Here is a 12,248-nt window from a genome sequence, read left to right as displayed (position 1 = left end):
TTTTGGCCACTACTGTAAGTACAATGGGTACTGTACTGTAGTACTGTACTGTAGTATGGTGGGGAGGAAGGTACAACACAATTGGACTTGCAAATTTATTTTTATAGTAGCCAATCTCAATAAAGTTAATTCTGGTTTTCCTATAGAGTTGATTTCCCCATCTGGTCTACCAAGTGAGGCTGACATAACCCCATTTCAAGGACACAGCCATATTCCTCCCACCTTCTTTAATCAATAGCTTTACTGTATAGAAGATAGCATTTTTACGTTCTTTTCAATGGAGCCCTTCCATGAAGCAAGAACTTCAAGTACTGCTAGAAGAAGGCCAGGTACCTGCCGTGGTTCCCACCTGTCCTAGTCCTCTAAGCTCTGATTTGTTCCAAATCAGAACCATCTGCTCAAGGGGTTGAACAGCCAACAACCTTGCTGGATTTTGGAAAGCCATCATCAGAGGGTTTCTTCACTGCAAAGAAGGGGCTCAGTGGTAGAATACTAGCCTTATACAGGTAATCCTTGATTTACCACAGTTCGTTTAGTGACCGCTCAGTTACAGCGGCACTGAAAAAAATGACTTATGATCATTTTTCAGTTATGACCTTTCCAGCATCCCCATGATCATGTGATCAAAATTGAGATGCTTGGCAACTGGTTCATAAGCTATGACCGCTGCTATGTTCCCACGGTCATGTGATCCCCTTTTGCGTCCTTCTAGATAAGCCAAATCAATGGGGAAGCCAGATTCACCTAACAACTGTGTACTAACTTAATAACGGCAGTGATCCACTTAAAAGCTGTGGCAAGAAAGTCCATAAAATGGGACAAAACTCACTTAACAACTGTCTCGCTTAGCAACAGAAATTTTGGGCTCAATTGTGATCCTAAGTCGAGAACCACCTATAGGCAGGAGGGTTCCCAGCTGAATCCCTGGTACAGATAGTCCTCATTTAGACATGACTGGAACCACCAACTCTATTGTTGAGCAAAACACTTGCTTAAGTGAAATCATGACTGTTGTAAAGGGGGTAAGTGTAAAAGTAGAGTTGTAAAGCTGATTTTTCATCACTGTTGTAAGTGCAAACAGCCACTAAACGAGGACTACCTATATTGCCAGGTAGCATTGGACAAACTGCTTAAAAACTCTAGGTTGAGTTAAAGCTAGGCAAAGCTGACATTAATACAACAGATGGACCAGTGTAAGGCAGTTTTCTGTGTTCCTCTCTTGTCCCTGCTTGGCTAGATCCTCCTTGCCCCTGCAGTAAGCTAGGCCCAGGACTACTTATTACTTGTAGTAGTGCTCTGCTGGCATGAGATTGCCAAGAGACATACAATATCCCAAGATATAAACAATTGCACCTGCCTCCTTTTTCTTCTCCTCAGCAGTCTCCTGGAAGGGATTCTTTAACTGGCAAATCAGTCTTAAAATAAAAGAATCAACAGGGAACCAGGATATTAAACTTCAAGATTTTGGTAGGTGAAAAAAAAACCTTTCAGTTTAATAGTGCTCTGTCATCACAGTAATATCCATATAGAAAGGGAGATATAAATTATGCCACAGTTCTGCTTGGATACGATTAGCAGATTTTGTTGCTGGATAGGAAATCGCTATGAAAAGTGGCTCAAATAAAACAGGGTTTTCCCCATCGTTCCTGGTGGATGCTATGCTGGTGGCAATCCTAATGCCACCTTCAAAAAAAGAAAAAAATGCACACAAACTAGGCGAGGAGAACCTTTTTCCTTTTAACTGACCATGATTTGTCTGACACAGAAGGAAGTTAAACGCCAATGGACTCCTAAGCCTTCACAGCTCGGTGCAACGTCAGAGAGGAAGGAAGCAGCAGGCTGGGGCACAATAAAACACGAGGAGATCTCCCCTCTTTCACTTCAGTCATCACTATAAACAGGTGGCAGGGGCAGGGGAGACTTAGCCACAAAGTGCTCACGGCAGCCAGGTAGGGAAAGGGAGATTCTCACTTTGAGCTCCAGCCCTCAAGGGATCTGAAAGACGTTGAGTTTGCTGGTGTTTTTGAGTGTCTGTCGCCGGTTGCAGAACCAAACCCGGACCACTTCCCGGTCATAATTGAGCTCCTTGGCGATCTCGGTGATTTCATGGCCGGTAGGGAGGGTGTTTTTCTCAAAATAGGCGTTGAGGGCCTCAATGGCCTGCGGGGTGAAAGAAGTGCGGCGTTTCCGCTTCTTGGAAGGCTCCCCACCCACAAACTCCATCAGGTTCTGCTGGCCTTCCTGATTCCGAAGCTCAGCTTCACTCAGCCACTTCTCCAGCACGGGCTTTAGCTTCTGGGCGCTCTTGGGGGTGATGTCCAATTTTTCGAATCTGCAAAATCAGCAGGAACCATTGAGGAAGGCAAGGTGGACTTCTTGTCACTACTGTTTGCTACCCAGCCCTAAGGAAATAAATATCTCAATGTTCAGGTTTGATTCATTAGTCATTTAAGGCAGGGCAGAGGTCAAAATGAGTGGGCTCCACATGATCCCTTAGAAGTAACTTCCATCATAACGACAATCTACTTAATTCAGGATTAGAAATTGATATGGAACCCTTCTGTGATGGAACGTGCACCTGGAGGAGCAGAGGGGGAGGGATTTGGCAACATGGAGCCTTCCCAGAAAGGGGCCCAGAATAAGAGGCCACACAGTTCCGAGATGGATGTGGGAAGGGCGAACAGTTTCAAGTAGCCACCTTAGAATCTGTCAAGAAATATCTAGTAGTCAGAAAGTTATAGCTTTAGTTTGGCAAGGTTCTGTCCATCGGGTATAAGCAAGTAACGGATTGAACTCAATTGGACCTCACTGTCTCATCTCTGAGCTTGGGCCAGGGATGAAATCCAGCAGGCTCTGAGAGGTTCTGGAGAACCGGTAGCGGAAATTTTGAGCAGTTTGGGGAACTGGTAGCAGAAATTTGAGTAGTTCGGAGAACCGGCAAAAACCACCTCTGGCTGGCCCCAGAGTGGGGTGGGAATAGAGATTTTGCAATATACTTCCCCCCAGAAGTGGGTAGGAATTGGGATTTTGCAGTATCCTTCCTCTGGAATGGGCCAAGAATGGAGATTTTGCAGTATCCTTCCCTTGCCACGCCCACCAATCCACACCATGCCCACCAAGCCACGCCCACAGAACAGGTAGTTAAAAAAATGGATTTCACCACTGGCTTGAGCCCAACACATATTTAGGGCTATGGTATTCTGTTTGGGCTGCAATTATTTAGATATCCACTAGATGATAATCAAGATATACAAACAATTCTATCTCTTTTGCTGCCATGTAGTGGTCATCTGGATTTTGCATCCTAGATACGATAGCCCCATCTTATGGCTTTGATGATATTGAGCTATATAAAGAACTGGGAAGGAGGAAGGCCTAGTGTTGATTTAAAAGAAGACTGGGCAAACTGTTTTTCTATTGGGGGTTGCATTCCACCCAGAGTCATCTGCACAGGGAAACAGACTCGCTTACCTGCATATAGCAGACTGGCTGTATGCAGGTCCTTCAGTGGCAGTTAATGCCTGTCCCACCTGGGTTTGGGTGAGACCCAGAGAGAGACGTCGAATCTTAAAGTTCTTGGCAAACTCTCTGATCTCCTCCAGGTTTATGCCATCTTCATCATTTCCACTACTTGAAGGTTGAGGCTCTGGTAGGAGAAAGAATGAAAAAGACACCCTTGTTCCATTTTGCACTTTCTGACTAAATTGCACTATAAATCCTTTTCTCCTGCAGCCACATGCATCTTTCATGCCACTGGGCAGGAAGTAGTTTTTATTTCACAGCAGTTGAGTTGCGATCTGAAAATGGGGGACATTTCCATCAATCCCTTTAAATCTCACGCTGGTCTCCTTGGATTAGGTGCTGGTGATTCTCCTTCCTGACTGAATGGTTGGTTCCAGTCAGTGGAAGACGTTCAGCCTACAATTACTCTATGACAGGGTGCCACAGGGCTTGGCTCTTTCCCACTTTTTATTTAATATCTATATGAAGCTGCTGAGGGGTGCCCAGATATCTTACCGAGCAGGTTGCCTTCATAAATAATGAGTAAAGCAATAAAACCTGGCTCTGGGAGAGAGAATCTGCAAGATGTTAGATTTTGGTATTCACTCTGTCGGTCAGTGTCATTACAACCTATATTGTTTATTAATGTTGTGTTGTTGTAATCCTCCGTTTTTCTGTGTATGCTGCTGTTTTTTTTTAAAAAAAATGTTTTTATTATTAAAATATAAACAAAAATATAAAGACAATACAAAGACAAACAAAACCCCACCACCTACAAACCCACACAACATTCTACATATATGCTTTTTGTCATCAACAGAATATATAATATATTTCTTTACGTATTAATAAGAAAATAGTATTAAACTCATAATTCAAATGGTTTAAACTAAGAATAATCCTGCATCTTCTCTGTATTCATCTCCTACTATTAATCTTTCACCCTATTTACTTTCATCTACAGTTGTACTGATTTTCCTTTCCAGCCATTGGTGCCACACGAGATAACAGTCACTTTCTCCCTTATCCTGGAGTTCCAGCGTCAATCTATCCATTTCGGCACATGCTGTTTGTTATTAGAAGTAGAGTGACACATTTTTAAAAAAAGTAATACTGTACGTGGGGGTTTTTTTTTTGGTTTGGATTAACACTTGCGAGCGTCCCCACCATCCGCCTTTTTCTGAACAGCTGTGGGGTGTATAACAATGCCTCTTTAATACAGAAATCAGGCAAACCCCCCCCTTCATAGTGTTCTGCCATAAATGTTCCACGCATGTGATCATGAACCAGCCTCCATTACTGGCAGCTTCTTTCTCTGCCTGCTACAAGAATCACAGGGATACCAACATGCTTACTTGAAACCAGCTGGCTGACAGTTGGTGTCTCTGAGCAGGTGATGGGGACAGGAGTGGAAGCTAGTTTGGATGCTGGGGGAGGACTTGCAATGACCACAGTTGGCTGTGAGAGAGCTGGGGCAGGCTGAATCGGCTGGACCTGACAACGGAGCAGAAAAAAAGCAATATTCAGACCAAAACAGTTTAATACTGCTTTTGTTGATTTAGCTTGGCTGCCAATTTTCTACAGGTAGCCCTTGACTTACAACAGTTCATTAAGTGACCATTCAACATTACAACGGCACTGGAAAAAAAAAAAAAGAGACTTATGACTGTTTTTCCCACAACCATTGCAGCATCCCCATAGTGACATGATCAAAATTCAGAGACTCATATTTATGACGGCTGCAGTGTCCTGGGGTCATGTGATCACTTTTTGTGTGTCTTCTGATAAGCCAAGCCAATGGGGAAGCCGGTTTCACTTAACAACCGTGCGACTAACTTAACAACTGCGGTGATGCCCTTAACGACTGTGACAAAAAAAAAAAAAGCTTGCAAAATGGAGCAAAAGTCACTTAACAACTGTCTCACTTAGCAACAGAAATGTTGGGCTCAGTTGTGATCTTAAATCAAGGACTACCTGTATTTATTTTGCATCGTTTGTAGTTTTATAGTGCGAGTTTTTCAAATTGTTGCGAGTCGCCCAGAGATGCCTGTTAGAGATGAATTGAGAGATGAACGAATAAATAAAGAAATGAAATGAAATGAACTACGAATGAAAAATGGACTAATGAGCCATTATGCCAGTTGCAATCAGGGTCAAAGGAGGTGCATTAGCCAATGAGAATTTTGCCAGGTAGGAAATACATTTACCTTTGTTTATTTTATATGATTTATACTGTTTGAATAAAGTTAACATATCTTGACTCTCAAGTGCATGCTACAAGAGCTCTTGGTTCAAGTGTCAGTGCCAGCCTTCTCACTTCCCAATTGAAATACCAGCCATCAGATCAGCCAATTAGATTCTAGCTCAGCTGCAGGACACTCCTGTCAGCCTTATAAAGTAATGGTCCATAGGTATCAGCTAGTTTTTGCTAGGCATCACTAACTTCAGCTACAAAAGGAGTAGGATCAGGTTTTCCAGAGCTTGGTGCTGGAAATCAAAATGGATTGGAGGGAGGACATTTTAGGTCTGCTGGCTCTCAAAACACTACTTCTGTTTTCATCTCAATCCAGGATGATATTATTTCAACCAGGCCTGCATATGGGCCTTAGTTGCTAACCTGAGCACCAGTGTTGCTATATCTAGCATATAAATCCCACTGATCACCCTGACACCGATATAACATATGTCATGCCACAAGCAACGCTTGACAAGAGGAATATTTTACACATTCAGCTACCAAGTCATCAAGGGTCAGGGCCAAGCGAAGATGTTTTGCAGCCTGAGGCAAAACAGGAAATGCTATTCCTGCTTCCAGCCAATTTTGTGACACCTCAGGCTTGATTAACTAATTTGACAGGTGAGATGCAAACTCCCACTGGCCTGCCTCCTCTTCCTCAGCAGTAAAAATAATAAAGTGCCTCGTACTGTGCCTTGCTTTTTAATATATTTTAATTTTTCATAACGGTTGTTTTATATTTTTATAAGGATTGTATTTATAGAATTGCTATTCTTATTGAGGTATGCCACCCAGATTGGCTTTTTGTGAGATAGGCGGCTGTATAAATGTGATCGATAAACTGGTTTATTAATCTAAAGCATATGAAGAATGGCTGAAGGAATTGGGTATGTCTAGTTTAATGAAAAGAAAGACTAGGAGTGACATGATAGCAGGGTTCCAATATCTAAGGGGCTGCCACAAAGAACAGCGGGTCAAGCTATTCTCCAAAGCACCTGAGGGCAGGACAAGAAGCAATGGGTGGAAACTAATCAAGGAGAGAACCAACCTAGAACTAAGGAAAACTTTCCTGGCAGAACAATTAACCAATGGAACGGCTTGCCTCCAGAACTTGTGGGTGCTCCAACACTGGAGATTTTTAAGAAGAGACTGGACAACCATTTGTCTGAAATGGTATAGGGTTTCCTGCTTGAGCAGGGGGTTGGACTGTTATTCTATTATTTATTTATTTTATTTATTTATTTATTTATTTATTTATTTTATTTCATTTCTATACCGCCCTACTCCCGAAGGACTCAGGGCGGTGCACAGCCAAACAATAAAACACATCCATACAAAATTTAAAAGTAGAATAAAATCAAATTAAATAATTTTGGCTCCGACAAATTTAAAACCCCGAACTATTTAAAACCAATTTTAAAATTGAAAGTATAAAATACTAAAAGATATTTAAAAATTAAAAATCTTTTATGAAAGAGGGAGAAAATTAGGCCAGGCCCGCCTGGTGAAATAATAAGGTCTTTAAAGCACGGCGGAAGGTGCGCAGATCCGGGATCCTCCGTATCTCTGGGGGGAGCTCGTTCCAGATAGTATTAAATAAATAATTTGAAGCTCTTTCATGACTTCTCCTAGTTCAACAATCTATCAAAAGCAGTAGGCTCCCCATTTCTATTTAATCCACATTCCCCCTCTCCCCCCCCCCACACACACTCTATAGGTGCCTCTTTGGGCATCTTGGTAATTTTGCTGTTAAGATCCTCTGGTGATTTTCTCAGCAGCTTTGCTTGTTGCACTCACCTCGCTCTTGGCAGGAGATTCTGGGGGGGTTGATTTCCTGATAGTGGTTGCTGTCTGGATGGTGCTAGCCAAGGTGGCGATGATCTGGCCTTGGGCATTTAAAAGCAGCTGGGGTGTTACCGCCTGGACTTGTAGATTTTGTGCCGGCAACGTAGCAGGGGCAGGAGTTGCCGTTGCAATTCCGGTTGGGTTCACTACCCATGGAAGAGTTCCAATAACCTGGAGGACAAAGGCAAGGGAAAGCACCAAGGTTGCAGTGTGTTAATCTTCTGACATTTTCCTATCAAAACCACATGGATTTAGTTTTGCCATTAAGATTTCTGTAGCAGAGCCAAGATAGTATAAAGTTTAGGGTGTAGGACTGGGACCAGGCAGAGTCCCATTTGAATCCATCCATGACTATGAAAATTCACTGGATGACTTTGGCTTAATAATTATCTCTATGCCCAATCTATATCAAAACAGGAGAAGAAAATGCTTTCTAATGCGCCTTAAGCTTTGGAGGAAAGGCAGGCCGTATAACATTAATGAATAAACTGCACAGATGTTTTGTTTGGCAACTAAAAAAAAAACACCATTCTTGTGTCCTTTAAGCATGGCCTACAGAATCCATTAATTCTGTTTCCAGAATGGAAACAGCACTTACTTGCCCTTGAGCATTAGTCAGGATTTGTCCAGTTATTCCTTGCACACTAGGAATGGTGTTTGCAATGACAGGCGTGGCAGCTAGTGAGCTAAGCAGCTGGGTTGGGGCTCCAAGAGAAGCTGCACTGATCTGTAAGAGATACCAAAACGAAACAATAAATGAAAACGAAGATCAAAGGTTAGGATTCTTCATCTGCATGCAAAGTGAGATCTTCTCTGCCTCAACTGCCTCCATACTTTCTTCCACAAGGCAGAATTACATATGCATTTGTCACTCTCTGAAGATATGAAGTGTTTATTATATCAAGGAGCCTGATCACTCCTGAGGAGGTCAGTTTGCCCTGTTCCATGATCTAAATAATAAAATTACCTTTGAAAATATGCAATCTGACTAACCTCGTTCCAAGTTAATACATGGATAATGATTGCCATTTTTGGCACCAGTCTTCAAATATGGCTAAGGAGTGATTTGTTACTGCAAAGGTCAATGCTTCCTTCAATAAGAAAAGAGTGGCTGGATTCTTGTTTTTCTTATTTTTAGCATTTCTCTCACTTTGTTGCAGCATCTGCTTGTTTTGCACTGCACACTATAGTCGACACGGCAAAGCTATCAATTCATGATGTAACGAGAGTTTTTGTTTTTCAGCCACCATGTTGTAGAGTCTGACGCTGATTAGAGCTGAGGTAACCCAAGCTGACTTCGAAACTGAAGGGAGGACTAGAGCCTTGGGCTTGGGAACCTGGACTATAACCTAGTCTTTAACCACTACGATATACCATACCCACGTTTCCCTGAAAATAACTTTTCCTCCAAAAGACGCATTAGGGCTTATTTTCCGGTTAGGGCTTATTTTCAGGGACATATGATACTAAATGCATCCGTCTGGCTGACAATCTTAACTGGGGCTTATTTTTTGACTAGGGCTTATATTATGAGCATCCTGAAAAATCATGCCAGGACTTATTTTTTGGTTAGGTCTTATTTTCGGGGAAACACTGTATTTTTTCATATCCTCATTTGAAATGAAGACTGAATATAGATTGTGGTTCAGATTTTACCCCGTTTCCCCCAAAATAAGACATCCCCTGATAATAAGCCCAATCGGGCTTTTGAGCGCACGGCAATAAGGCCAAGCGCTTATTTCAGGGTTCAAAAAAACTATAAGACAGAGTCTTATTTTTGGGGAAACACGGTATACCAGGGACATTTTTATGTATCAAAGAAATAGATTTCTCATTATCAGCGCAGAGGCTTATTCTATGCAGTTACTAGATTTGTTGAACTTATTCAGTACTGAATTCATCACAGAAATGTACATGAGATTTTCTTCTTTGGCAAAATCAGAAAGGATCAAAGTGATGTGGAAGGTCTTGAGTTGGGTCAGAAATGTATTTATAGAAGGTTTGTCTGCTCCCAACCCTGCTTCCCTGTAGCTCAAAAGTCTTCTTCAAGGAAAGGGGTTTTCTAATGTCTTACTATTCCTGCAAATCCTGCCGGCTGAACCGTGATCTGTGTTGGAGTTTCCAGTGGCTTGGCGGCAGGTGGATTGGCTGTTGTGGTTGGCTGTGACAAAAGAGTTGTCTGAGCTGCTGGTTGGAACACAGTCTGTGTTTGGATGGATGGCCGGGGCTGGGCTGTTGGCTGTGCCTGGAAAGGTTGGGCTGGCTGCAAAGGGGCTTGTACTGCTGTGTTCAGCACTGCAGTGGCTGCGAGAGCAAGACAGAAAGAGATGTGTTAAATATTGGGTTGTCGCAAAATGTACTTTTTGAAGGGGAGGGACAGTCTCCAGGTTTGTCACATAAGTTCTAGGTTTGACCCATGGGAAAGCAATGGGAAGAATTACTTCTCAGCATGTATGGGATCTAATGAGCCAAGAACTAAACCTTGAAGATAAAATGGGGGAAAGGATACAGGTAGTCCTCAACCTACTACCACAATTGAGCCGAGAATTTCTGTTGCTAAGTGAAACATTTCCTAAGTGAGTTTTGCCCCCATTTTACAATTTTTCTTGCCACAGTTGTTAAAGCGAATCCCTGCAGTTGATAAATTAGTAACCCGGTTGTTAAGTGAAACTGGTTTCCCCATTGATTTTGCTTGTCAGAAGGTCGCAAGAGGTGAACCGCTGGACACTGCAACCGTCATAAATATGAGTCAGTTGCCAAGCAGCTGAATTTTGATCACATGACCATGGGGAGGCTGCAATGGTCGTAAGCATGAAAAACAGTCATAAATCATTTTTTTCAGTGAGGTTACTTTGAACGGTCACTAAATGAACTGTTGTAAGTCGAGGACTACCTGTATTTCATATTCAGAGGAACTATTGTACCAGCTGGAGTTAAAAGATACACCACACACAAAGCAATTATATTGAAACAGACAGGGAAGGTTTTGAGTTCCGTGGAATTCTCTCTACTCATGCTAGAAATTATCTCTCTAATGCAAGATGAAATCAGGGGCCACCTAAACAAGTAGACAACAGCTTGGTGGGCTGGGCTCCATCATTGCCGGAACAGCTGTTGCAACTCAGAGTAACCACAGCTACCCGGATACTTTGCATCACTGGCTCCTTGTGTGAATTAACTGCTAGCAAGAAGTAGCGCCTGGGGAATTAATCCTAGCTCTACATTTTTAATTAAGCATTGCTGTCCTACCAGTCTTCAGAAAATGAAAGTTATTTGCAGAGAATACTGACTGGAACCATGGTTTCCTTTATAAATAACAGGCCCCTGAAACCAAACCGCACTGTATTTTCTGCTGTCACACAGACTAGGAATTTAGTGACATCATTTAGCCAAGAAACTGCTGGTCTGCAAGGGAACATCCTGGGGGCTTTGATGCAGGCATAAAACTTAGAAAGACCTCCCCATTCATTTCAGAGGGGGAAGCAGATCCTTTCCATCAATGGATTTGGTTCCTGCACTCAAGTTAATGGGGGAAGTCTGATGCATGCCGTTTTGGACCAGAACACCTTGGCCTTTGACCTAGAGCAAAAGAGCTATCCCTCTCTCCCTTCCTGAAATTTAAAAAGATTATCAGCCTCCCAACATGCTCCCTCCCAGATTAAGGCTGATTCTGGTTAAGGCCCAAGTGCCGCAGACTCTTGCTCCCCCTATGTGACCTTCCAAGAAACAATGGTTACCTTGCAAATTGGCTATAGGTGATTTGAAAATTCCCCCAGTAGGAGAGGCAGCCGTCAGTCCTGGGAGGGCAGCCACCGTTGCTGCAGGAAATGTCCACACAGCCAGCCCCTGCTGACTTGCCACTTGACCTGCAATACTGATGGGGATAAGAAGAGGTTGAGTAACTGCCCCTGCTGGAACCATTACGCCTGTCACAACTGTTGCTAAGTTTTCCTGAGTCAAGACCTGCAAAAGCAAACGAGATGTAAAAAAGAAAAAAGGGAAAACAAAATCAACGCCACTGCAGACAGCATCAGTGCAGCAGTCACGTCAGCCGGTCCACCGGAGGCCCAGCCCAGCCAGGAGATGCCTGACTGAGATGTGCCGGGTGCGGCTTGGCCCCCACCCCGTGGCCAGCAGCTGGGTGACCCAGCTCTGTAACACTCCAATGGGGGGGCTGGTTCAAAGTCAACCATGAAAGAACCTGGGACATATCTTTTTTTTTTTTTTAATTCCCAGCCCTGATCGATTAGTCTCTGCTGTCTGTTCGCCCAATCCCTTTTTGACTCGAAATGCAAAGTCCAAAGCATAGCACAGTAAACCCTAGTTATCTAATTTATTAGTTATCAGGCCAGTTTTAGCCAAGGATATGTCCTTCAGAAAACTGGCACTACTGTACTGCACCCTGGGGTGCATGGTCATCCCACAGGTCAGTGTAGACCAGGGGAGTCAAACTCAAGGCCCAGAGGTTGGATTTGGCCCATGGGGTACTTAGATCTGGTCCGTGAGGTCACCCTGGACATAGCGAAGGACCGCCCCCCCCCAAAGCTCCATTTTCATTGGCAGAGGCCTGCAGGAGGCCATCGTGGCCAAAAATGGAGTTCAGGAGCCTGTTTTTGCTGGCAGAGCACTTGGGCCACCACAGGCGCCCCAACACGAGTGACGTCAA

At 43.3% G+C, this 12,248-nt stretch overlaps 1 protein-coding gene across 2 annotated transcripts in view; it reads right to left on the bottom strand.

The window, feature by feature from the left end:
• Positions 1 to 12,248, bottom strand: part of POU6F1 (POU class 6 homeobox 1) — a 47,750-nt gene that overhangs the window by 6,159 nt on the left and 29,343 nt on the right. The window contains exons 5-11 of one of the 2 annotated variants that reach the window (XM_070937901.1): positions 11,320 to 11,545; positions 9,657 to 9,886; positions 8,181 to 8,309; positions 7,535 to 7,753; positions 4,857 to 4,995; positions 3,472 to 3,646; positions 1,972 to 2,332 (exon numbers count right to left, since the gene is read on the bottom strand). In XM_070937901.1, the coding sequence (XP_070794002.1) occupies positions 1,987 to 2,332; positions 3,472 to 3,646; positions 4,857 to 4,995; positions 7,535 to 7,753; positions 8,181 to 8,309; positions 9,657 to 9,886; positions 11,320 to 11,545 (1,464 nt within the window). In that variant the 3' untranslated portion in view covers positions 1,972 to 1,986. Of the gene's footprint in view, positions 1 to 1,507; positions 2,333 to 3,471; positions 3,647 to 4,856; positions 4,996 to 7,534; positions 7,754 to 8,180; positions 8,310 to 9,656; positions 9,887 to 11,319; positions 11,546 to 12,248 lie in introns of those variants that run through there. The other variant, XM_070937900.1, reaches the window with a different exon arrangement.

The sequence above is a fragment of the Pituophis catenifer genome, unplaced genomic scaffold, assembly GCF_029215685.1.
Source record: "Pituophis catenifer annectens isolate HBS135680 unplaced genomic scaffold, rPitCat1.0.hap2 SCAF_2, whole genome shotgun sequence".
Taxonomy (NCBI): Eukaryota; Metazoa; Chordata; class Lepidosauria; order Squamata; family Colubridae; genus Pituophis; species Pituophis catenifer.
Note: the sequence above shows the minus strand (reverse complement) of the source record. Positions and strands in the feature narration are given on the sequence as shown.